This window comes from Cibotium barometz, chromosome 62 (genome assembly GCF_041138505.1).
Source record: "Cibotium barometz isolate CiBa-2024 chromosome 62, ASM4113850v1, whole genome shotgun sequence".
Taxonomy (NCBI): Eukaryota; Viridiplantae; Streptophyta; class Polypodiopsida; order Cyatheales; family Cibotiaceae; genus Cibotium; species Cibotium barometz.
Window position 1 is genome coordinate 9,348,554 of NC_141107.1, and position 27,099 is coordinate 9,375,652.

The 27,099-nt window shown below is 44.1% G+C and overlaps 1 protein-coding gene across 2 annotated transcripts in view; it reads left to right on the forward strand.

Moving 5' to 3' along the window:
* The window catches only part of LOC147604122 (E3 ubiquitin-protein ligase BRE1-like 2), a 46,387-nt gene that overhangs the window by 13,183 nt on the left and 6,105 nt on the right, over positions 1-27,099 (forward strand). For both annotated transcript variants that reach the window (XR_015265392.1, XM_086795103.1), the window contains exons 3-12: positions 4,882-4,969; positions 5,074-5,307; positions 19,317-19,484; positions 19,647-19,813; positions 19,929-20,012; positions 20,109-20,228; positions 20,328-20,514; positions 20,774-20,934; positions 21,022-21,093; positions 21,241-21,317. Coding sequence is in view for 1 of the 2 variants with exons in the window: in XM_086795103.1 (XP_086651229.1) it covers positions 4,882-4,969; positions 5,074-5,307; positions 19,317-19,484; positions 19,647-19,813; positions 19,929-20,012; positions 20,109-20,228; positions 20,328-20,514; positions 20,774-20,934; positions 21,022-21,093; positions 21,241-21,317 (1,358 nt within the window). In the remaining variant the exon portion in view is untranslated. The remainder of the gene's footprint in view (positions 1-4,881; positions 4,970-5,073; positions 5,308-19,316; positions 19,485-19,646; positions 19,814-19,928; positions 20,013-20,108; positions 20,229-20,327; positions 20,515-20,773; positions 20,935-21,021; positions 21,094-21,240; positions 21,318-27,099) is intronic.

Genomic DNA, 27,099 nt, shown 5'->3' on the forward strand with positions numbered 1-27,099 from the left:
TCAAGGATCAGCCCGCCTTATTCATGTTTGATGACTGTGCAACCGATAACTTCATCTCTATACAAACGGTAGCTGCCTTGGGTATTGAGGTTGAGAACATGGGACCTCAGATTGAAGCCGAAGTTGCCTTTGTTGGTAAAGAGGTAAAGGTTACCCCACTAATAGGGAAGTTGCGCATTCATATCCAGGGCTACCTTGATAATGAACATTTCTAAGTTGCACCACTAAATGGATGTGATGTATCATTGGGCAAGCCATCGCAAATTCACAGGTGTATTCTTTGATGACATCTTGGTTTTCTCCAAGAATGAGTAGGAACATAGAACTCATTTGGTCACAGTGTTCGAATGCCAAGAAAAGTGAGTTCTTTCTTTCCGAGATACATTATTTGGGTCACATTGTATCCAAGGATGGAGCAACAATACCTCCCATAGAGGCGAGAGGATCGTTGTATTGACATAATCCCTGGGAGCTCTCCTCCTAACCGACCTCCTTATAGGGTGAGTCCTGCTCAACAGGAGGAAATCATGACTCAAGTAAATGATTTGCTTGAGAAGGGGTTGATAAGGCCAAGTTCTTCGCATTATTGTTCTCCAGTTTTACTTGTGTAGAAAAGGATGGGACATGCAGTTTGTGTGTTGATTATAGGGCCCTTAACAAGATTACTATCAAGAACAGGTTTTCGATTCCTTAAATCGATGATATTCTTGATAAACTTGAGGGAGCTGCTTGTTTCAGTCGCATTGATCTTAAGAGTGGTTACCATCAGATTCGAGTGGTATCTCAAGATGTGCTTAAAATAGCTTTTCGAACATCATTTGGACTATATGAGTATTTGGTTGTGCCATTTGGACTTACAAATACTCCTGCCACTTTCAATAGAATGATGGACATAATTTATAGACCTCACCGTAAGTTCACATGAACTTTCTTTGATGATATTATCATTTTTTCAAAGAGTGAGGCTGAACATATAGAGCATATTGCCATTGTTTTTGAAGAGCTAAGGAAACATAAGCTTTTCATCAATGGGAAGAAGAGTGAATTCTTCTTGTTAGAAATTCACTATTTAGGGTATATTGTCTCCAAAGATGGAGTACGCATGGATCTCGCAAAGATTCAAGCCATCAAGGATTGGCCAGAACTGCAGAATGTGCATCAAGTTAGGAGCTTTATTGGTTTATGCTCTTATTATCGTCGATTTATTAGACACTTTGCTTTCTTAGCTTCACCGTTACATGATCTAATGAAGAAAAAAGTAGCATTTTGTTGGTCGGAATCCGAAAGGACATCTTTTTTGTCATGTGCATGTTTGCCCATGGACATATCTTGATGCTAGTCCAGAAGGGGCAGCTAGAAAAAGATGATAAGAACCAAAAGTTGGAGCATAAAGTGCTGTTTTGGCTAGTGTGGACTTGGAGAAGGATTTGGATCCTGTCGGCTGCAAGGAGGGTACTGTCGGCTGAACCAGATGAGAGGCGGCTGCAGGTGCATCAAGCTTTATGAGATATTGTCCAATCAGCTGGCCGACTGCTGGTCGGCCAGTTCTGCTTTGGTCCAAGATGCCTATAAAAAGGCAATTGTGCTCATTAATAGGGTCATTCACTCCCTTATGGAGTGGGTGCTTAGAGTAGGACTGTTTTGGGTGTATTCCACCTTTTTATGAAAGGCAACCTATGGCTGTAGATGTAGGGTATGTTTTTGTACCATATGAATATATTGAATTTCCAGCTCTCTCTCTCTCTCTCTCTCTCTCTCTCTCTCTCTCTCTCTCTCTCTCTCTTCTGTCTGCGTTTTTGCATCAGCATGTTCTAAGTGGTGTTTAGGGCTGAAGGAGACTGCCAGAGCTTCTGCGTGCTACATTTTTAGAAGTTGAAGGATGCCATTATATCAGGGCCAGTTCTTATTATTCTAGATTTGCATAGACCTTTTGTGGTCGAGTGTGATGCATGTGGAGATTGTTTGGCTGTTTTGAACCAAGAGGGACATAGAGTGGCTTTTGAAAGCTGCCGCCTGCAACATGCGGAATTGTATTTGCAGGTTTATGAGAAAGAGTTGTTAGCCGTTATTCATGCCCTTCAAACATGGAAGCATTATCTTTTGGGGACTGAATTTATGGTAAAAACAGATCACCAGAGTTTACGGCACTTTCTTACATAGTCTAAACTCTCGGAAAAGCATCTAAGGTGGACAAACTTCTTGTCCATGTTCGATTTTAGATTTTGCATACCCCGGGCAAGAAGAATTTGGTGGCGGATGCTTTGTCATGCAGGCAACAAGTGCAGGCCGTAACTACTGCCTATCATCAAGACTTATCAGGGATGCGAGATATATATGCTTTGGACACAGATTTTCAGCTTATTTGGGTTGATTTGAATAATGATACTGCTGTCCCATCTTATTCGATTAGAGATGGGTTTTTGATGATGTAGAATTGTATTTGTGTAGTGTGTGAATTACGCCAAAAGGTTATGGAAGAGTGTCATGCTCCGCCATATGTTGGTCATTGTGGTATTCTGGCTACTACACAGGCTTTGGAAAGATATTTCTTTTGGCCAACTCTATGCAGGGATATTGAAGCTTATGTGCGAAAGTGTATAGTGTGTCAGAAAGTTGAAGTTTGATAGACACAAGACACCTGGTTTGCTTTAGCCCTTACCCATTCCACAAGAACCATGGGAAAGCATTGCTATGGATTTCATTATGGATTTGCCGAAATCGGCACATGGAAATGATGCTATATGGACTATTATCGATCGTTTTAGCAAACAGGCACACTTTATTCATGTGAGGAAAACAATCAAGCCAGAGCACATGGCAAAGTTGTTCTTAGCTCAGATTTTCAAACATCATGGCATGCCTAAGTCTATTGTGGGGGATAGAGATCCTCGGACTACCAGTTTATTTTGGTGGGCATTGTTTGATAATATGGGCACAAAGTTGAGTTTTTCATCAGCTTATCATTCTCAAACGGATGGTCAGAGTGAAATTGCAAATTCAGCTGTGCTTGACTTGCTCAAGTGTTATGTATCTGAGCAGAAGTCAGATTGGAAAAAGTATTTGCCATTGGTTGAGTTTGCATACAATAACACAGTGCATTCTTCAACTAATAAGGCTCCATTTGAGATAGTCTATGGCAAGGTGGTGCTTCCACCTATCTTACGAACAAAAGATGAAATCTTTACAGCAGATGAGTATGTCCGTGACTTGGATACTGCGTTTGCACGGGTTCGAACAGCCATAAAAAGATCTCAAGCTAAGCAGAAAAAGGCAGTTGACAAACACAGGCGAGAGGTGGTTTTCAAGGAAGGTGATTGGGTATTACTTAAGTTTGAGAAAGCATGACTTCGGAAGCGGCCAGGTAAAGAAGGCCGGTTTCCTAAGCTTTGAAACAGGTATTACGGGCCATTCCAAATCTTGCAGAAAATAAATGAAGTGGCATATAGATTGGTATTGCCCGATCATTGGAAAATACACAATGCCTTTCATGTTGGTCAGTTTACTGAGGCCTTATGTGGGACCACCTCCTATGGAACCAATTTTGGAAGATCCACCAGAAGTGGATGAACTTGAGGAGGTATTGCAACCTGAGCAGATAGTTTTTCATAAGGAGTGCAAGCATGCAGGTGGCAAGCTAGTGTGCAGGTATCTTGTGAAGTTTAAAAACTATTCGGCTATGGATAAGGAGTGCAAGCATGCAGGTGGCAAGCTAGTGTGCAGGTATCTTGTGAAGTTTAAAAACTATGGATGCAAAATGGATGGACGAGGATTATTTTGCAGATTATCCGGAGCTTCTGAAGGCCTACTTGGAAGCCTTTTAGTTGTGGGTTGAATGTCACAAAATTCCTTACAGCTTCTATTTTTCTACTGTTCATGTGTGGTATGTGGAGCCTGACATGACATACATGTATGGTTGGTGTAGCCTAACATGGTGTGTTTGTGTGGCATATGGAGCCTTACATGATAGTACATGTATGGCTGGTGTAGCTTGACATGATAGTACATGTGTGGCTGGTGGGGCCTGACATGGTGTACATGTATGGCTCATGGAGCCTGACATGATGTAATTCCTTGGTATTAGCTATCCTGGAGATCTTTTGTATTTATGATCTGGGAAGGTTCCGGAAGGATCATGAGCCCCAGACATTTTATCAGATACAACTGAGCAGATGGGTGTTTCTTCCAGTCTAGCTTCACTCATGTGTGCATGACTTTGATTTTATCTTTGGATGACTTGTCTTGTTTGCTTGGACAATGCCTGAGATTTCTGCCTGCGTTGTCCATGGGGCCGGGGATGCCTGGGCACCCTGTGGACGTGTATGTTCACACCTGTTTGGGATTGCCAGGTGGTCAGTTGTGCTTCTTGCTCTCACTCTCAACTGTGATCAGCTCTTGCCCATTCTCAATTAGGGACCTACATTTGCTTCAACAAGGTTTTCGAATTCTCATCCATAAGCTTTTTTGGGGCACAGTATTAGTGAAGTTCATGAAATAAGAAAACAACTTTTTCTAATAATTTTTGAAAAACAAGTAGTTACTACATCATATGAAAATATAGAGTGATGATTTGTGTATTTGTCAAACTTGTTATCTTTTTAAGGTGCTCATGAAGATATTAAAAACCTTATGCCATGTTAGAGTGTTCTATTCTCTTATTAAACAGACCTTAGAAGCGAATCACAGCATTTTATTGCACTCATTCAATCTACTTCATAATTTAGCGATGCATTTTATTGATATAGTTTTCAAGTTGGCAGTTATTTAAAATGCTTGGAATCTCCCCTCATGTAGTGATTCCTTTCATTCGTACAGCACACTTAACATCATTTCCTAAAGAGGTTTTGTGATAAGCTCATCAAGTATTTTTCTTTGCCGTTTCAGCTTGTGGACAACTTGGAACTACTTTGTGCACGGGCCAATGCTCCGATTGATGGACTTAGAGTGTTGGAACCATCATGCCCTCCAAAAGGTACAGCATATAGTGTTTGCATGAGTGATGCCATAAAAAATAAATGGAATTGTGGTGCAAAATGGCAGTTTCTAGTGTGACATGGCTGCTTTCTTACTGTGCAGGGAGCATGGATGCCTCCGTTCCACCAGAAGAGATTTTTCTTCACAGGCTTTTGCACAATGGTGCGATTGAGAGCAGTGGTACCAGCAATGGTGCTTTATCTATTGAAAGGGCACTTGAGCAACGCCAAGCCTCCACATTGAGACTTATAGAGAGTCTGGTCCAAGCCATTGAAACACAGCGTACTAAAAATGAAGACCTTTCTTCGTCCACAAGGAGAGGGATGTCATCAGAAGGTTGTTATGTTTTTTCTAAAATTACCTGGTCTTTTGTAGCAGTCAAATCACGTAAATTATGTATTGTTCTTGTTGTATCGAAGCTTACATTGCTCCTTGTATCACCCACTAATCATGCATTCTTGTATACGTTATATCATTCTTCAACATGTGACAACTTGTGTGATGCCTTTTACTTTTGGTGGAGGATAAGTCCTTGGTGCTTGTCTAGAAAGGCCAAGGCCTAAAAGGGGGTCTACCTCAGGAGGGCATTGGCCACATGGCAGCCATTGGGCAAGGGGGATTTGGTCAAGCATGTGATTAGAAGTCCATTTGTGAAGTTTCTGTAGTGAGCACAAGGAAAGAAATAGGCTGGGAGGTGAATCAAAGGCTAAAGCCCCATGGCTAACAAACCCTGTGATTAAGCATAAACGTAAAGGAAACATTCAAAGACACTGGCATCTATCTCACTGCCCTGCCCAACCATAGATCCGTTCAGGCTCACCCTCGAGCACAGGGGGGTAGTAGCATCTGAGACATGGCTCCACGTGCAAAGTCCCTGGTGTTCCATACCACTAGCACACACCCATCGAATGTAAGCATGGAGTAGTCTCAAGGCCTCGAGTCTAGGTGAGGAGCTCTGGGTCCTGCGATGATGGGAGATGATGGCCCAGATCCTCCTGTGGTGGCGTGGCCGTGAGCGAGGGCTACGGGGTTTGGGGCGTCGAGTTTTGCATAACTTAGTGGCTTTGTCGAGTGTCGCACCTCTCGGCCGAGCTCTTGCACTAGCCTGAGGTTCGGGTATGGTGAGTGGATCGGCCCTCGGAGTGTTGGTATGGAAGAAGTTGGTGAGAGCTCTCTGTGCTGGTCCTCGAGCAAGTACAACTGACCTGGATCTTACTAAGGACTCCCTGTGTCTGTGGAGCTCTAGAAGAAAAAGTCCCAGGCATCTCTGATCCGGGAAGTCCATGATCTTGGAAAGTGGTCCGAACCCAGCTTGGAAGAGGCAGTGGAACCTCCCCCGAATCTCATAGTATACAGGGCATCGGCATATGTAATGATCCTTTGTCTCGGGCTGTGTGTGACAGAGCTGACATATCTTGTCCTTTGGTGCGGCCGCCTTGGGCCCATATCTGGCAGTCTCCACTCTCGGCTGGTGGGATGAGGTGTGGATATGGCCGATCGCACATCTCACCCCAAAAGATAGGTGTGTGTCCATGTAGTGTGGGCGGATCATGAAACCATCCTCTGTTAGGCATTGGAGGTGATCGCTGTAGCAGGTCATCTCCGTCCCTAGAGGAAGACCAGGTGAACTCCATGTCCTTTGAGTATCCAGTCTGACAATGTCCTTCCTGATAACCCTATTCTACTCTGTGCGGCCGAGAGCAAATGACGGGGCCTCTATGCTGTTCTGGAATGGGGGGAGTGCCTCCATCTCCATGCCGTGCATAATATATATAAAAAGGTGAGTGCAGATATGTACAAGAGCCCTCATATGAGAGGTGACTCTGAGCAAAAAGAAGACCAGTGTAGAAGCAGAGAAGGATGTCGGAGCTGAAGCACGGTCGATGACGAGGCTTGCGTCGATGTGAGGCAAAGCACTCCGAGGTGATAGTGGCAGCGGAAAAAGGTAACGTCGATGACGATGATGGTGGTGCAGTCTCTGATGACACGGGTGCTGTGTACCTGAAGCAAAGAGGGCTGCTGTCCCAAGTGGTGCAAGCTCTGGTGACATGGGTGCTGCGTACCTGAAGGAGGGCTCCGTCCCGAAGTAGCAGAGGGGGCTGCGTCCCAAAGTAGCAGAGAGGGCTGCGTCCCGAAGTAGCAGAGGGGGCTGCTGTCCCGATGTAGGGCTGATGTGAGACTGAAGATAAACGCTGATGTCAGCCCAGATGTAAGCGCTGAAGAAAGGCTGATGTCAGCCCAGATGTAAACGCTGAGGTAAGCCTGATGTAAATGCAGCTGTAAGCCTGAGGACAGGCTGATGTAAACGATGTAAGGCTCAAACGATAAGCGCTGATGTACACCTGATGTAAACGCAGATGTAAGCCTGAGGACAGGCTGATGTAAAGCGCTGATGTGAGCTGCAGCAAAACACAGGTGTCTGCTGAAGCAAAACGCTGGTGTAAGCTGATGTATAAACGTTGATATGTGCTCTGAAGTAGGCGCTGGCATATGCCGAGGTGAAACGCAGATGTGAGCTGATGTAGGCCTGATGCAAGCGCCAGAATACAGCCTGATGTTGGCTGATGTGAGCCCTCCAGATGGCGGCCTGGACCAGCAGAGGAAAACGCAGAGTGAACCCCTAGTGAAGGAGGCCAGATGGTACCTGATATGGCGATGAAGTGGTACACTCTGGATGAGGTATGAGGCAATGCTATTTATAGCAGAGAGGGGTGCTGGTCGGTCACCAGAAAGGTGCAGGCCAGCAGCCAAGACAAAAAAAATCTCAAAAATATAAAATATAAAATAATCCAGAAAATCCCTTTTTAGGGCTGGAAAAGTGCTGTTTCTTCACCCCATCTTTGCTTGTACAATCTCACGTGGCAGTGATGGCTTACTCTACTCCTAATCATGCGCGAGATCTGCGCCACTAGGGGCCTCTCCATCGGCTTCCACCCATCATATACCTCCCCTGTATCTGTCTTGGCCGGCTCTCTCCTCTGTCTCCTCTTGTGGTATAAGCTGGGACCACAGATGGGGGCACCATACAGTAGTGCAGGTGTAACTAGAGTATCAAATAGCCAATGTTTCGTCCTCGGCTCCTGAAACTGTGTTTGTGAGCATTGCCTCTCTAGTGAGCCAAGGGCTGCATATCCCCTCATCAATCTTGCTTCGGTCGCTTTCCGCATTGAGAACCGAGGTCCAACAAAAGTGATCCCAAGGTATACATATGAGGTAACATACTCCACAGGCTCTCCACTGTATGTAAACTGTACTGCAGATCTACCTATCCGCTGTGGGGAGGTTTTTAAGTTCATGACCTTGGTCTTTCCAAGGTTCACAGTTGGCACTCCCATATCCTGCAATCTCCTCATCAGTTTGGCCTGTGGGACGGTATCAAAAGCTTTGTGAAAATCCACAAAGTAGCAGTATATCCGATGCCTGTGAGCTCTCCCCTCCTCAATGATCCCCCGTAGTGTAAAGATATGATCTAGTGTGGAGTGCCCTCTCTTGACGCCTGCTTGCCCCGATGCTACGAGTCTCTGCTCCTCGGACCATCTACTAAGCTCATGCTCCAAAATCGAACCATAAACCTTGGCCAAGGTGTGATTAATCATGATAGTCCTGTAGTTGCTAGGGTCCGTGGGGTCACCTGCTTTCAAGATAGGTACAATAGTGTTCGATGACAAGATGGCGGGGTATCCCTCACATAGAGCCCTGTTAAACATGTGAACCAGTAAAGGGGCTAGCGTGTCCCTATCATGAGAGAAATGCTTGGTGAGGAGTCCACATGATCCTGTGCTCTCCTTGTCTGCATCTTGGCCATGCTCAGGTGAAAGAAGGAAGAGTGGGGGGGACGAGGTTCGGGTGGATGGGGGGGAGGTGGCTGCTCGGGGGCATGGTAGAGAGGTGTGACATAGGTGTGCCAGCTTCCAGGTGTCGGGCTGTTGCGAGGTTTTTTTACCATGACCATACTGCATTCAATGTAGCAAGGTCTCCCTACTTCCAGGAAATGGTTCGCCTCATTGCTGAGTTTGGGCCTACCTATACTCTCCCCTCCTCGAAGCGGCTGAGGACCACCCTTGTGCTAAAAGAGAAAGAAACCATTGATCTTGCCATGCAAAATGTCAAAGAAGATTGGCAAAAGAATGGTGTCTCTGTGCACCTCTGAGATTAAGCATATCAGCATCAGCATCAAGGTACAATACGAACACGGAATCAGTCAGATAATGTTGACTCTCGACAACTTGCTAAATCAGTCAGACAACAATATCATAGAAATTCTTCTTTTAACTAAATACCAATACCTATTTTTTTGAATAAAACTTAAAATCCATCTTTTTCTCATTTAATGAGTGCAATCCAATTATCATGGGAACTCCTCTTTTACCATAAATTAAATCTATCTAAAATTCTCTTAAAAATTACATAAAATATCCATTAATTCCATTAAACTAGAAATTTCACTTTTCTCATTCAAATGATTGAATTCCAAATATGGTAGGAATTCCTCTTTCATCATTTAAATTTATCTATGCAAAAAGATAAATTTAACTAAATTTCCTTTTAAAAATTAAATAAAATTCTCCATTAATTCCTTTACACTAGAAATTTCACTTTTCTCATGGCTGCATTGCTGACAACAATCAGACAACTTGCTGGCTACTAACAACGACTGCCAATGTCTTACTGTTGAGACTGCCAATGACCTATTGGTAGTTGTCACCTATTGCCATACTTGTTTGTTGACTTTCTTAGCTGGGTTTACTAACTTGGTTGGGTTTACTTTTCGACTAGGCTTACTAAATCAATAAACTGATGGAATCAGAATGCTAAATCAGCTATCTCAATCATCCATCTACATTAGCTGGCTAAATCAGTTCTCGGAGTCAACTATCTTCAGCTGGCTGAATCAATCCTTGGAGTTAGCTATCTACATCAATTGCTAGCTGAATCAGTTCTTGAGATGCAAAGCTATATGCATGGAGTATACAATCATGATATGCAACCTAGCTAGCTCCATCCTGTACCATACTGGGGGTATAAAATGGTATACATCAATGAAGGGGGTGTCCACAGCTCCCTGAAAAACATGCCTGGATCTGCTCTGAAAAAGTACTGAACTAAAAAGCTGAATCTGGGTGTGCAATAAGTACAATGAGTGGGGGAGGGGATGGAGCTCTACTACTAGGAGAATGCAAGCTATATGCATGGAGTATACAATCATGATATGCAACCTAGCTAGCTCCATCCTGTACCATACTGGGGGTATAAAATGGTATACATCAATGAAGGGGGTGTCCACAGCTCCCTGAAGAACATGCCTGGGTCTGCTCTGAAGCGAGCTGTTTTTTATCTTTTATTTTTTTTTATTTTAAAAAATCTCTTTCTCTTATTTTTCTGTGGTGCAAACTGTCCCTTCATTTTTTTGTGGTGCTCTCCTTTGCTTCTTCGAGAGGCTAGTCAGAGTCAGGCGTGAGGAGCCATTTCGAATATGTGGCTGGCCAGACTCCAGAGTTGCTCTATGGCGTCGTTTTGAATATGTGGTGAGAGCCGAGGCACCGTTTCAAATATGTGGTTGGCGACTCGGTGAGAGACCATCGTGGGGCGCGTGTCTATGGCGCCGTTTCAAACGTGGGGTTGGCCAGTGGCCATTGTCCGCAAGTGGGTAAGCCCTCTTTATCGAGGGACGTGGCCAAGTGGCCCAAAATAAAAAGAAACAGCGAAATAATTGCTTTGAGTACGGGCTATTCACACCAGCCGTTCTTGGAACGGGGTCTAGGCGCTCCCGGATGGGTCCTACACGTTCTTGGAACGTGTTTTGTGTGACGGGCTTGCAGCTGGCATTCCTAGGCATTCCCACGCTCCCATGGACAGCAATTTGGCGTTCGCACGTTCCCTGCACTCTGCAACGCCATTCCATGTGACTATGGCTATTAGTCATATGTCAGGCCCTTTGTCCATCTCACACACACATGGGTGTCTAGTATTGTACGACCAACTATATGGCCTGTTACACAGACATCTATGTATCATTTGTGTGTGAAAACAACGCTGACAACAAGTATAGAGCATGCCCAGCATGCCTACATCCTAATATGCCAGGAAGATACACATGATAGGGAAATTAAAGAGCTCAAGGAAGCACATGTGACCAAAGTGGGAAAGTGGAAAGCACAAGTTGAAGACCTCAAGGAGGAGCTACATCTATGCAAAGCATAGATGAAAGAAGAAGGGGACATTAATCCTTGCCTTGCCTCGGATGTTGAAAGCCTAAAAAACAAATTGTAGGAAGGTTTAGTGACCACAGAGAAGGAGATGGAGAAAGGGACTACCTTCGTGGCTGACCGTAAAGCCCGTTTTCGTGTACTTCAGTACATGACCAATCTTGAGGATGAGTTTTACAAACTCACTTAGGGTGGTTCCCCTGTTTTGACCTATTCCAAAAAGGTCATTACAATGGCCCAACAATTGGGCATATCGGAAGAAGATAAGCTCGAGCTGTTCATTCAAGGTTTAGACACTACCATCAGGTACCCAGCGAGGAATTTTGAGCCTGAGACTTATGCACGGACACTCTGAGGGTCATAATCAGGAGCTGATGCTGAACGGAGGTAAGCCCAAGCACGTACAGTGTTCCCCAAAGCCCCAATAGCAGTCATCTATCGGGCATTTTTCTACCCAGGGTAAGGGGGCTCAAAACAACAAAGACCAAAAGGACCAAAAGAAAAACTTTTCGGGTCAATCGGGCAATAGAAATGATTCTACGCCCAAGACGACTCTTGAGGAAAAAGCTAAGGAGGGCATCACTGGAGGTTATCTGTAGCCAGATGAATTGACACGGTACCTCTGGTCTACGTATACACATTACTCAGAAAGCTCAGTAGTTTGAGTTTCAGGTTCAGAGGGCCACATTCCAGCGGGATTTTATTGTCTCCTCTCTTTTAGGGTGCGACCATAGTTGCATAGAAACGCGTTTCGTACAGGTTCGAAACGTACGAGACGTTTTGAAACGTTTCGTCTTGTACGAAACGCGTTTTTTTCATCATGCATATTTTAAAAACCTAAAAAACGAATCGTTTCGTACGGCGCACTTTTGTTCACGTTTCCCAGTGGCGGCCGCTTGTGACTTTTCGCCGATTTGTGTGCCAACCTGCCATCGCTCGTGTCAGCCCGCCTGCTCCTTGGTGTCCTTGGGCCTTGTGGAGGTCTTCCAAAGGGGTAATGTCATGTTTTGCTTTATGTTGGTTTTCTCTGCACAACTCACAAAGCTGCACGGTCCACCCTTGCTCTATTGAGGCCTAACTTCTAAGGCTATCTACCTTCTCTTCCCCTTGCTCTATTGTTGGCCAAGATGACAGTTAAAATCATGAATCATATAATGAGATTAGTTTATGTTTTGTGTCGCACTTGCAGGGCCAACAATCTACATTTATCCCCGCCTTGTAGGATGCCTCGAACAGGCGATTCTCTTTGGAACAATGTCACCTTCGAGTCTAGATATGGTGGCTCGGGCTCCGGAAAGTGGAAATGCAACTTTTGTGCTGATAAGCACCATGGCAGTGTCACCAAGCTGAAGGCACATTTGTCACAAACAAAGGGTTTTGGCATCGGGCCATGTAAGCATGTGCCACAAGAAATCTATGATAGCCTCAAGGCTTGGAAGACCATGCAACTAGGTATGCCCCTTGAGGATATCCCCAATCTGGGAGAGCCTGAAGCACGTCAAAGTGTCTCCAAGAGGACTCGCAGTATCAGAGAGGAAGATACCAGTGGTGAGGTTGCAGGTGGTGTTGCAGGTGGTTCTAGCTCGGCACCTCGAGCCAAAAGAACTAGTCTTCCAGTGTTCAAGAAAGGACATGTACAGGCAGGGATGCAAAAGGCTGCCATGAAAGAGGCAATGAGGGAGTTGATGAAGTTGTTTATTCAATGTGGATTATCCTTCCACATTGTCAGGACTCCTCGATGGAAGAAGGCAATGAGAGCTATCTCCCGCATTGGGTGTGAGTGGGATGGCCCCTCCTACGAGACATTGCGCACTACTGAGCTTCGCAAGGAGCAACTGGCTGTGGAGATGGAGATGGACTCTGGAGCCTCTTATTGTATTTTGTTTTTATTGAAATAAATTCAATGTGGTCTCTTATAAGTTATGTCAACAGTTTTTTATTTTGTATATTTCAAGTTAAAAATATACATGCTTTTTCTATTTTGTATGAAACCTTTTTGTACTCGTTTCTTACCTTTTATGAAACGTTTCAAAACGTATGAAACCCGTTTCATACCTGCCGTTTCAGAAACGCCTGGCAACACTGGGTGCGACATGATCCTTGGGATCCAGTGGTTTAGACAATATGCACCCATTCTTGATTGGAGGCAGGACACTTTCACTATCGTTGAAGGTTTTCTTGAGCCTCTCATGATTCGCGGGGATCGGAGCATTCCTAGAATTCCACTCGGTTCCCACATTCAGGCCCAACGCTCAGTCTCATGCAGTTCAAATAGCACCCGCAGGGGAGTAGTGGATGGTTGCTCTTTTGTCTCAGTACAACAACGTCATGCTGCTCCTATCCAATCTCCCACCTAGTAGACTTGAGGACCATCACATAGAGTTGGTTCTTGGCTCAAAACCTCCAAGCAAGTTCCCCTACCGCCTTTCTAAGGCATTGGAGAGCGAGTTGGAGCAGTAGTTAGCCCAGCTACTCCGGTCCGGATTTATCCGACCGTCTTCCTCACCTTTTGCCGCTCCCATTCTGTTTGTCCAAAAGAAGGATAAGTCCGCACGCTTATGTGTGGATTACAGAGCACTCAATATGCTAACAATTAAGAATAGATTCCCCATGCCCATAATAGAGTACATCCTAGAACGACTCAATGATGCAAAATTTTTCTCTAAGATAGATCTTAAGAGTGGTTACCATCAGGTTCGGATCTTCGAGGTCGACATTCCAAAAACCGCCTTTAGGACTGAGTGCGGCCACTATGAATTTGTGGTGATGCTCTTTGGCCTCACCAATGCACCAATGACGTTCAACAAAATGATGTCTCGAGTGTTTCGGGATCTCATTGGCAAATGCATCTTCATCTTCTTAGATGACATTCTTATCTTCTCAGGGCTGCAGAGAGCAGCATGAGCGAGATATGGCATAGGTTTTGCAACTCTTGTAGGACAATGAGTTGTTTATCAATGCCAAGAAGAGTGAGTTTGGAGTACAGGAAATGCATTACCTGGGATAGATCATCAGTTCATTAGGTATTAGTCTCGACTCTGAAAAGGTACATGCCATTCTCAGTTGGGATGTTTCCACTATAGGCCAGGAAATCCGCTCATTTGTGGGTCTTTGTCAGGCCTACAACAACCACATGGACAAGTTTTTTGATCTTGCGGCACCTCTCACTGACTTGCTCAAGGGTGTGAACACTTGTCGTCAAAAAGTGTCTGTCACACAGGCAAGGCTCTCGAGGCATTCCAGGCAATGAAGAAAGTTACCTCTTAGTCACCAGTTTTGAAGTTGGCATCATGGGACGATCCTTTCGAGGTGATTACCGATGCTAGTAACCTGGCCATTGGCGCTATTTTACAGCAAGATGGAAGGCTTGTGGCTTATTATAGCCGCAAATTGAATAACGCCGAAAAGAATTACTCGATGTACGACAAAGAGCTTTTGGGGGTGATGACCGCTCTTAAGCATTGGAAGCACTTCCTTTACGGGAGGGAGTTCACAGTTAAGACAGATCACCAGGCACTTAAATGGTTGCAAAGCATGCCCATTGTGCAATGGAGTGACATTGTTCCAACTATTTGGGGGAATGATTGAATACGTCCCGGGCAAAAATAACCCCGTTGCTTATGCTCTTAGTCTAAAGGGCACTATTCAGACATTGCAGGAGTGCACTGTGCTAGAAACTCAAGGCAAAGACTTGGACAATACGAAGGCACATTATCCGGATTCGGAAGAGTTCGGGACTCAATATCAGTTGGCCCTCCATTTAGAACTAGGTCACTACGATATACAAGATGGTTGGTTGTTTTTCAAGAACAGTCTGTGTCTACTAAAGGAAAGGCGCCAAGTCCTTCTCCACGATGCCCATGATTCTCTTGTTGGGGGTCATAGGGGTATCAACAGTACCTTGGAGAAGTTAGAGAGGTCATTCTATTGGCCTAAGATGCGACGGGATGTCTACCAATATGTCCAATCATGTCAGATATGTCAAAAAGTGAAAGTTCCTCATACCAAACTAGTAGGGTTACTTCAGCCTTTGCCTATTCCTTAGGGACCCTTTCATGACATCAATATGGATCCTGTAGGCTCTCTTCTCACCTCAGCTAGATCTAGAAACACAGAGTGTATGACAATTGTTGACAAATTTAGTAAGGTTTGCATGCTCATTTCATGCAAGCAACTAGTCACAGCCGAGGACATATCTCGCTTGTTCATTCGGTTTTGGTATCCCATTGGTGGTTTGCCACGGACTATCACATCAGATAGAGATCCAAAATTTACGTCCCATTTTTGGAGAGCATTGTTTGATAATTTTGGGACTAAGTTGTAGTTGTCCAGTGCATTCCATCCTTAAATAGATGGCCAAACAGAAATATACAATCAATTAGGCTTTGACGTTCTCGAATCATATTGCCATGACCAGCAGTCGAAATGGGAACAATATCTTCCTTTGGTCTAGGCAATCCTAAATGATACTCACTCATCCATTATTGGCCGGACGCCGTACAGCATGTGGTCGCCGGTTCTCCTCTCTTTTGACGAGACAGGTGTCACTATCTCTGAGACATTCTCGGAAATCATGGAGTCAGTTAAGGAGCGCCTTGCTAAAGCTCAAGAAGCATATACCCAGCAAGCCAACAGATCCAAGTGAGATGTCAACTTTAAGGAAGGGGATTGGGTATATCTCCGCATCATGAAACAACGGCTAAGGCAAGTGGACAAGCGTTGTCCCGAACTTTCATTCCGAAGTTTCGGCCCATTTCCAGTCATTCAAAAGTTAAGTGATGTCTCTTTAAAGTTAAAGCTGCCAGAAAGTTTGCACAATATCTTTCATGTTTCTTGGTTGAAGCCATATGTAGGTCCAACATTGCAGGATATATCAAAAGAACAACAACTAGATATGATCAACGAAGCTGAAGTCATAGAGCTAGAGCAAATTCTCCTCCACAGATGGAAGCATGGATCTGGTCGAAGAATACGACAGTTTTACATGAAGTTTAAAGACTGTGGAATCCATGAAGCAGTTTGGTTGGATGAAGAGTTCTTTCAGAAGTACCCCCACTTGTTGGCGGACTACTTGGAAGCCCTGAACTTGTCGCTAAGTTAAGCAGGAGGGAATGTCACGTGCACCTTGCAGCACTGGGGTACACAGTGACACACTGGCATGATCATTTGTGTAGCATTTGTACAGAAGTAGCACCTTTTTATAGGAATATGTCGTACGCCGTGACCCCATTGTGAACCCTCAGTCTAGGGACAGTCAAGCACGAGCTGCGTAGGTCAGTCTTTGAGCCTTAGAGGTCAATCAAGTGTCAGTTGTCTTAACCCACTTGGATAATTCATCAGTTAGTGCATGTAGAAGTCATCCTTAGCATTAGGTCTTGCATCTATTTAGTTGCATTAGGTGCATATGGGACAGCCAAGGCTATCCCATGAGCATGGCAGCCCACCAAGGGCAGCACCTTGGCCTTGAGAGGGCCTGGCAGCCACTCGGCTGCCTAGATGTGCCCACCAATGCAGTCGGCCAGCATCAGCCCATGATACAGGTAGTCGGCCAGCATTAACACCAGGTCGGGCAGCAGCAAACAGTTGGCCAGCATTAATACCAGGTCGGGCAGCAGCACACATTCGGCCAGTTTCATGGGAAAGTGTGTGCAGCATTTAATGCTAATAAATAGCAATCTCAGCAGGTCGACAGCCCTCTTCTGGCCCACCAGCACCCTGAAGCCATATAAATACATGTGCTTCAGTCCCACATCAAATATTCAGGCATTCACCAAAAGTGCGGAAGCAGATCAGCGTCCTGTCGACTCCAGGCAACTAAGGAAGCTCCTCTTCACATTCAGCCAGCATGCGTGCAGTCCTACAGCTGTGTGGACTTGCATAAGTGGCCCGAAGAGTCTTCAGCAGAGCCTCGGATTTGGTGGATACTTAGCTGACGTATGTTCTTCCTCGTCCTTGTGTTGGGCATTCATATCCCTTGTTTACTCAAGCATTGTATAGAATTCTCCAAAGAATAATATAAGCAAATACTCTTGCTTGTGTGTGGGAAGGGGGGATTTAGTGGGTATTTTGGGACCCACAGATGGAAGCATGGATCCGGTGGAAGAATACGACAGTTTTACACGAAGTTTAAAGACCGGGGAACCCATGAAGCAGTTTGGCTGGATGAAGAGTTCTTTCAGGAGTACCCCCAGTTGTTGGCGGACTACTTGGAAGCCTTGAACCTTCCGCCAAGTTAAGCAGGAAGGAATGTCACGTGCACCTTGCACTAGGGTACACAGTGACACATCGGCATGATCAACAGGGCAGCATTTGTAAAGAAGTAGCACCTTTTTATAGGAATATTTGTTGTACACCGTGACCCCATTGTGAGCCCTCAGTCCAGGGATAGTCAAGCACGAGCTGTGTAGGTCAATCTCTGAGCCTTAGAGGTCAATCAAGTGTCAGTCCTCTTAACCCACTTGGATAATTCATCAATTAGTGCATGTAGAAGTCATCCTTAGCATTAGGTCTAACATCGAGCCAAAATTTAGTTGCATTAGGTGCTTATGGGACAGCCAAGGCCATCCCATGAGCATGGCAGCCCACCAAGGGCAGAACCTTGGCCTTGAGAGGGCCTAGGCAGCCCCTCGGCTGCCTACATGTGCCCACCAATGCAGTCGGCCAGCATCAGCCCATGATACAGGTAGTTGGCCAGCATTAACACCAGGTCGGGCAGCTGCAAACAGTGGGCCAGTTTCATGGGAAAGTGTGCGCAGCATTTAATGCTAATAAATAGCATATTTTGTCCAATCTCAGCAGGTCGACAGCCCTCTTCTGGCTGACCAACACCCTGAAGCCACATAAATAGCAGCGGAGCTATGGTAAAATTTTTAAAAATTAACACATAAATTATTTTTATGCATAATGTGAAAAGAGGACTTCCTACCATATTCTAGGATTAGTCATCCTATGTTAAATTAATAATTCTCGTCATATCCATGGAAAACTAATTTTTAATGTTTATGTATAAATAGTTAATTAGAGAAAAAGAGAAATTTTTAGTAATTTCATTTTTATGATAAAAGAGGAATTCCCATGATAATGGAGATTATTCAGGCATTCAGCAAAAGTGCGGAAGCAGATCAGCATCTTGTCGACTCCAGGCAACTAAGGAAGCTCCTCTTCACATTCAGCTAGCATATGTGCAATCCTACAACTATCTGGACTTGCGTCAGTGGCCTGAAGAGTCTTTAGCAGAGCCTTGGATTTGGTGGATACTCAGCCGATGTACGGTCTTCCTCGTCCTTGTGCTGGGCATTCATATCCCTTGTTTGCTCAAGCATTGTACAGAATTCTCCAAAGAATAATATAAGCAAATACTCTTGCTTGTATGGGGGGGGGGGGTGGTTGGCTTCAGTGGGTATTTGGGACCCAATACTGTGTCGTCTTCTTCATTCTCATTCTCTTCTCTCTCTCTCTCTCTACTCTCTGAATTGGATGCTAAAGATTCTCACCACATAAAGGTATAAAGAAGGCCCTGTTGTGCGTTATCACGATCAAGCTCAGTGCATGTAACACTTAGCCATCTTCAACGGGTTGTCTTGTTGGCCTTCTTCCGAAGCTTGGGGAGATCCTCAGTTTTCTTGTGCTAGGAAAGGTCCACTTATAGAGGTTCAATTCCAAGAGCAGCATCATAAGTGAGTTTTAGCAGTCCCCTTGCCAAGCATGCTCTGCAAAGCGATTCCACCCTCGCTTGATTGCAGTGGTTGTACTACTGACTCCCGGAAGTTCCCAACCAATTAACCTTTCTGAACTTTCTGGATCAGTGCAATGTTTTTCCTCAGGTGCAGCTCTCATTTGAGTTTTGATAGTCTCTCTGATTCACTTGTCTTGCTTCCAGGCAGCAGAATCAGCAAAATAAAGCAAGTTCTTGCTTATTTTACTTGGCTGGCGTGATATGGTAGCTTCTTTTAAAGATTTGTCAGGTTACAAGTTGATTATTTGTTTATCTATTGGTCGTGTTTTTATGGATGTTAATCTTTTAATAGTTGCAGGTCATGTTTGTTTTAGGCTGCTGCTTACTTTTGTAGAAATGTTAGGCTACCTTGCGGTTTTGAAGTGGTAAACAAGCTAATATTTTTTATATCTTTTTTGGGGCAGAATATGGACAGCAATTAGAGAGCATCATGGAAGATATGAAGACAGAAATCGAGACCCTAACATCCGTGTTAGAATTACTAAATTCAAAACACATTGAGTTAGTTTCAGAGATCAATTTATGCCAAGATTATCATGCTAAAGATCAAGCAGAGCTGAATCGGTTGAAAGGTGAAAATCTGAGGTTTGGTATTGATGGAAAATTGTATCAATTTTGTTTGTTCAGAGATGCCTTGTCTGCCAGCATCCACGAGGCTGAAAGTGCATCTTTTTGTTGTTTGTAGTTTTATTTTGCAAAACAGCTAATTTACTTCATTGCATACTTTTCTGAAGGTGAACTAGAGGAGACTCTGGCTGACCTTGAGACAAGTAGGCGCAAGTTGGCTGCAATGAGGAACCAGAAGGATTGCCTTTTGCCTACGACCGGATCGATATCGGGATCCAGGGAGACTATATCAAGAGAAAGCAAGGAGTTGGAGGCTGCATTGGATGAGGCAAAGGTCTTTAGAGAGTGATGTAATTTGCAATTATGTATGGCTTAAATAAGGGTTTTAGGACTCATTCAGACTTAATTTTCATGTACTATGTAAGGATTGCTTTTCTTTTGTGCTTCAGAATCTGGCTTCACAGAGGCTTGATGAGTTGAAGGAGGTGCAGAAAGAAAAATTGCGCATTTCAGAGGAGATACTCAAAATGCAGGTTACAGTGATACATTATGTCCAACGACATCTCAGTTGCCGTGATACTTAATTTTGGTTGTGTTTTTTGCCCAGACTGACAGTCCACATGCTTCAGGAATCCCTTAGTGATGAGAATCACATTTTGTCATCTGCTTCCTACCTTGCATTGCTTGAGGAAGGTCAACAATTGAAAGCAGAGCTGGAGCGGTATCAGTCTCTGGTGGATGAGTTGCAAGTAATATTGTTCTCATGTACTAATTATCAGAGTTGTGGGCATTATGCATTTCCTTTTGTTGTGTTTGGCAAATTTTGTGTGGTGGTTTGGTTTTCACAGGCAGAGCGTGATCACCGCCTACAACAAGAAAAGGAGGCCCTCCTAAAGGCTGAGGAAGGGGAAGCGAACCAAAAGGTGAACAGCATCATTAAGGCAAGGATGTCTGAACTAGAGTCGAATTTGGAGCAATATTTAGCGGAGAAAACAGAGTTGCAAGAAAGACTAGACAAGGCATCTCTCTCTTCAGGTAGGATTGTGTATGAGCTGCAACATAAGTAGACTGTTTGACCTAGCTAGCTTCGAAACTTGAAGGGCTCTTTACACTAGCTCGTTACTTAGTGACTTGCTTATGCTCAAGCAGTACTAAGTGTCACACAATTGAGCCTCTAATGAGCAATGTTCAACCTATTGCTGTTCTTGTTTAATCTTTTTGGGAGATAACGAAAGGGAAGTTTTTGCCCCAAATTGTCTGACAAAGGCGAAGTTTGGCTGTTATCTTTTGGCAGAGACTAAAGATGAAGTTGCTGAATTCAAAGTCATGGTTTCAACATTACACAAAGAGATGCGGATGATGCAACAACAACTTAATCAACATAAGGAGGCTGCATGTGGATCATACTCTCTTAGAGCAGAGGTGCAATCGCTGAATGCAGTGTTAGATAGGAAGGTAAAACAACAGGGTTTGGTTTTGTGTCTTAAGCTTCAATAGATTCTCCTGAAAAGCATAAGACAAGTTTGGAACATTGTTTTGCAGACAAGTGAATGTAAGAACCTGGCAGACAAGGTCGCGGAACAATCCACAGAAATAAATGCTATCAAAGATGAGGTATAGTGTACTTCGTGGATCAATCCACAGAAATAAATGCTATCAAAGATAAGGTACAGTGTACTAATTACTTCCGTGGTAAAGGATTCTGCTAGTTGTATCTGAGACGATGAAAACTTGTCTTGTGAATGGGGTTTTTGCACATAGGTGAGGCTTTTGCGGGAGAGTGAGCAGGAGTTGAAGCTGATTCTTGAGATGTATGGGAGAGAGTCGACAGATTCAAGGTGAGATTTGCAAGCAAATTCATTGGCAGCTTCCCAATTTGAGAGCTATAAGCACATCGCTTTTATTTATAATCTAAATGCACTTGCCAATAGCTATGGTGGGTCTCAGGTTATTGCTCTGCATTTGCTAATTTATTGTGTGGTGCGGTGTCACTTGCCTTTCTACTTTAAGTTAAGGAAGGTATCAAGTCAAGCTGGTGAGGTTAATCAACCTTAGACTAGAACAGGATGACTTGGCTGTTAATGAATCTTAGACTAAAAAACAAGCAAACGCAGCCTCATGACGCTGCTGTGCATGTTATTGCCCACGTATGTTGCTGTTATGCATGGAGGGCCCCCGTGTATTGCTGCAATGCCTTTGCGCAAAGGTCAATCCTGATTATTTCATTACACAGCCGTGAAATAGCATTCATGCAATCCAAGAATCTCTCCTCATGTTGAATAACAGAGAGGGTTATTTCTAAACAATCGTTTCACCAATCTCAGCATTAGGCCGATCCTCTCCTCTACCTCTCTTTGAAATTTGAGCACACCAACTCAGGAATCCATGACGCACACTGAGTGCAATCCACAGGTAATAGTCAACCCTAAAGTAACATAGAAAACCTTACTAGATTGCTTGATTGTGAAGAAAATTGATTTGGTGGCTTTGCTCTACTAGGGCACAGGAGCTATCTCTCAACCATTAATCCTGCAAATAGCAATAGATGAACCCCAAAAACCATAGGGTAATAAGTTGGTTAGATCACCAACTAGCCATAGCTGCTCTTGGAACACCCACGAGCATTAGGTTAGATCAACACTGCAGCAAGTGCTAGATTAAATCCTATCACTAGAGTACATGTGTAGAACACTTGTGCCTATGTGCTAGGGTTTTCCAGAGAGAGAAAGAAGCGTGTGGCGGAATCACACATACAACACACACGAGTCCTAAATTACTGCTCTGTATTATGTACAAGAAAGAAGTAACACAGCTGAAATTCAAGTACAAGTTGTGGTTGAGAATGAAGACATCAAATCACAGCCCTATGACCTACTGTACACTCTTGGCTACTAGCACTATACCTACAGAGAAACTCTTTGGGAAGTCCCAACACTGAGGAAAGCAGATGAATATGACGATTTGGATACCCACGTATATATATTGTCAAATCCCCACGGATCCCCTCGTGATCGATCTTGGTTCGAAACTCGAATCCTGCAAACAAACGAACAACAAACAACAAAGGGGGTGCAGGCCTGACTCACCTCCCAACCATGACAGCCGTGGGCAAGCCCACAGTCTTGGCTGTCCCCACCGAGCCACGAGCTGAGCTAACTAGGTTGACGTACCGACCAATCTCCTCCTCGCGACGTCCCATACCGCCACGAAGCTGCCCTCGCGGGCCTCGAGACTGCTGCCGGCCTCGGCTGCATAAAGCAGGTGCACGTCTGCACTAGATCCAGGCTCCAAGACCATAGAACTCTCACAAACTCGCGAGACTCTCTATCATACAATAACTAACCTTGGCCACCCTTTTATAGGTTCTTGGCCGGTCATCGGGCGTCCACACTTGGCCGCCCGCCCATCCATACTTGGGTGCCCGCCTGTTAGTATTTCCCTAACTTAGCTCGTCAATCAGCCTGCCTAGTTCCAAGCTTCCCCAAGCCTCGAAACTAGTCTTTCATGCGTATAGCACACGGTAGATACCCACTGTGCACATGACATACTCCCCTTCCTCTAAGAGCTCACTCTTGAGCTCACTAAAAAGCCAGGGTAATCTCTCTGAAGAGAAGTCAATGTCTCCCATGTAGCGTTCTCCTCAACACGATCCTTCCACTTGATCTTGTATTCCGTGATAAGCGTATGACGCAATCTTCGTTCACGAAAGCCAAGAATCTTTTCAGGTTCGTGCGGAACAAATGTCATGTCCTGGACATCTATAATTTCTTGAGGAGTAACTAACTGATCTGCTCCACCCAGTACTTCCTTAAGTCTACTGACGTGAAATACAGGATGAACATTCACATGAGAAGGCAAATCCAATTCATATGCAATTGAACCAATCCGTCGTGTAACACGAAATGGTCCACAGTATCTAGGGGATAATTTCGGAGATCTACCTGTTCGTAAAGTCTCGGAATCTTTCGGAACTCACAAATACACCATCGTTCCTTCAGAGAACTCTCTAGGTGAACGATGTCTATTAGAATAAAACCTGTCTCGGTCTTGAGCACTTCTAATAGATTCCTTTGCAACTTGTAACATTTCCTGCATATCTTGCAAAAAATTACGTGCTACATCATGCTGAAGTCCTGAGAATCCTACTGTAACAGGTGATCTTGGTTGAAAACCGTACATAAGCATGAAAGGACTAAACCCTGTACTCGTATGCTTAGTACTGTTATATGTAAATTCTAACATAGGAAGATAATCCTCCCATGAACTGTGTCTTTTGGATACATATGCTCGAAGCATATCCTCCAAAATCTAATTTACTCTTTCAGTCTGGCCATCAGATTGAGGATGATCAGAGGAACTCAAATTCAAAGTTGTTTCCAACTTCTCGAAAACAAGTTTCCAAAAATCACTCGTAAACTTAGAGTCCCTATCACTGACTATGTCCTGCGGTAACCCGTACAGTCTAAACAATTGCTCGATAAACTGCCGAGCTAATTGCGTAGCTGTAACAGTCTTCCGGGTCTGTCAAAATCTAGCCATCTTTGTTAAGCGATCTATCACAACCCAAATAGATCGTGGCCTTGATGTGTTCTTGGCAATCCGGTAATAAAATCCATGGAAATTCTTTCCCATTTATTACCTGGGATTTGCAAAGGATGCAACAACCCAGCCTGTCTAAAGCGTTCAGCTTTATTTGCCTGACAAATCTGACACTTGAGAACATAATCTTCTACATACCCTTTCATCTTCGGCCAATAAAAAGTGTGTTTCACTAAAGATAGTGTCCTGTGTACCCCAGGGTGTCCAGCAGAAGGGGCGTCGTGACACTCCCTCAGATCTTGGACCTAATGTCCGGGATCTGTGGCACACAAATTTTGTCATTACGGAATAGTAAACCATTCCGAATCATCCACTGGCCTCCTGCAGCCTGAATAGTAGACTGCTCAGTCATCGAGTCTTGGTCAATCAATGAGCTCCCGTCCTGGATCTTCTGCTAAAATGGACCAAAATAACTATCAGTCCTGCAAAGCCCTCTCAATGACTGAAATAAGTCAGTAGAAATCTCGGTGAACGACAAAGTATTCACCTCTCTAATCCGACTAAGCGCATCTGCAATACTATTCATGGACCCTTTCCGATAACGGATCTCAAAATCAAAATCTTGCATTAACTCTGCCCAACGAGCTTTCCTTCCTCTCAAATCATCCGCATCACACACATACTTGATTGACTGATGATCAGTCAATACCACAAACTTGGAGCCATATAAATAATGTCTCCAAACCTTGAGAGCATGAATCATAGCATAAAGCTCCTTCTCAAGGGTTGGTCAACGAGATTGAGTGTCGTCTAGCTTTTTACTTTCAAAAGCAACCGGTCTACCATCTTGAAATAAAGCAGCCCCGATAGCATAGTCACTGGCATCAGTTTCAAGAACATAAGGCCGACTAGGATCAGGCAATGCTAAGATAGGTGCTTCCTTGACTTTATCTTTCAAAAGTCTGAAGGCCATATCCAAATCGTTATTCCAAGTGATAGGCTGATTGGACTTACGTCACGACCTTTCAATAAGTCGGTCATCGGTAGTGTGAGCTGAGAGTACTCTCGTACAGACTTCCGAAGAAAGACAACAAAACCGAGAAAAGAACGAAGTTGTTTCACTGTTCGCGGTATAGGCCAGTCCAAAACCTTTTGAACTCGGTCATAGTCAATGCTCAACCCATCTCTAGTGATCTTGTGTCCCAAGTAAATGATGTCGGTCATAAAGAACTCACATTTACTCAATTTAGCATATAGTCGATTCTGTCTCAAAATAGATAAGACAATCGTGAGGTGTCTGACATGATCCTCAAGAGTACAGCTATATATCAAAATATCATCCAGGAACACCACCACAAATTTCCCCAAATGTTCACGAAAAAGATCGTTCATCATTTGCTGGAAAGTGGCTGGAGCATTGGTTAACCCAAAAGGTAATACGAGAAACTCGTAATGGCCATACCTAGTCCGAAAGGCGGTTCTTTCGACATGCCTTTCATGAATACGTATCTGGTGGTAGCCAGTACGCAAATCTATCTTCGTGAAATATTTCGCTCTTGCTAACCGGTTAATTAGGTCATCTGATCTAGGGAGAGGATAACGGTTCTTAATAGTCAGCTTGTTCAATCTTTTGTAATCTACACATTCTCTAAGTATTGTCCTTCTTTCTCCTGAGCAACACAGGTGCACCCCAAGGTGATTTACTTGGACGGATCTGGCCCATCCTCAGATAATCTTCGAGTTGTTTAGCCAACTCATCTTCCTCAGCTTGGCTCATTCTATAAGGTGGAATATTGACAGGATGAGCATCAAGTCAATACGATGATCTACTGCCCGTTCAGGTGGTAAACCCGATGGCAATTCCTTAGGAAATGAAACGAATCAAGTATCTTTTGTAATTCTTTGCTTTCAAACACACTTAATTCATTCACATCCATGGAAGGGATGAGAAAAGAAGAAAGTGGAATCAAGACACAATGGAAAGCGGTGTACAAAGAAGAATTCATTATATTTCCAAAATCAATTGTATTTACAAGAGGTCCCTGAGAGGGATGAATACAATCACCTAAAATACTATACTGGGTGTCCCTATGCTGAAAAGAAAAAATATGACTAGACCAATCTATCTGGACATCAAGAGTCTTAAACCACTCAATCACTAATAACAAGTCTACATTTTCCAGATGCATAACATAGCATTCCAGAGTATCTTTGTAGTCCTGAATCTGGATTGGAAGCATCTCGACCTTGCGATCCCAAACTTGTCTGCCTGCAGGTAGACGTACCTCATAGGTATGGTCGCTGAGTGTCGTATCAAGACTCAATTTCTGCACAAGTTTGTAGTTAACAAAGTTATGCGAACTTCCAGGGTCTAACAGAATGTGAATTTTATGGCCATTCACTTCTCCATAAACTCGGAGAAGATCATGCATGCCAAATACTTTAGAATTGAACAGACAATCAGAACAAGTACTAGGGCGAGAAAGTACAGTAATTGACGTACCTGTCAAAGACAACTGGTTAGCTGCCTTTGGCTTGGGCCCTGCGTTTGACTTGGTACCCTTTTGCTTTGGGCACTCATTACGCATGTGTCCTTTTTCTTCGCAGATAAAACAACGTCCTTCCTTCTTGAGCTTCAAAGCCCTAAGGAGTCGTTTCTTCTTCGCTGGTGTTGAACTTGTATTCTTTGAAGGTTGGTCCGAAGACTTGCTTTCATTCGTGTTAGCCATAGGTGCGGAGAACTTTCTTTTATGTTTGTTCCCCTGCTCGGTAACGGGTTTCGATTTGGAAGAGACCATCGTATCATCATAGATACGAGCTGAATGAATGGCCTCGTCTAATGTTTTACATTTGTTATTTTTAACCTGTAATCGGTACGAGTCTGGTAAACCAGCTACGAAAAACCCCAAAAGAGTAGTGGGATCCATCTTTGTAGCTTTCATCTGCAAGTCACGAAACTTCTGGAGGTAGACCTTATAAGTGTGCACGCATCTGCATCTCAAGCAAGGAGCTTGGCTGCGGCTGTGACCCCTCGAGAGGGTCCCTGTGACGAAGATCTGGTATCTGGGGTACGGAAGGAGA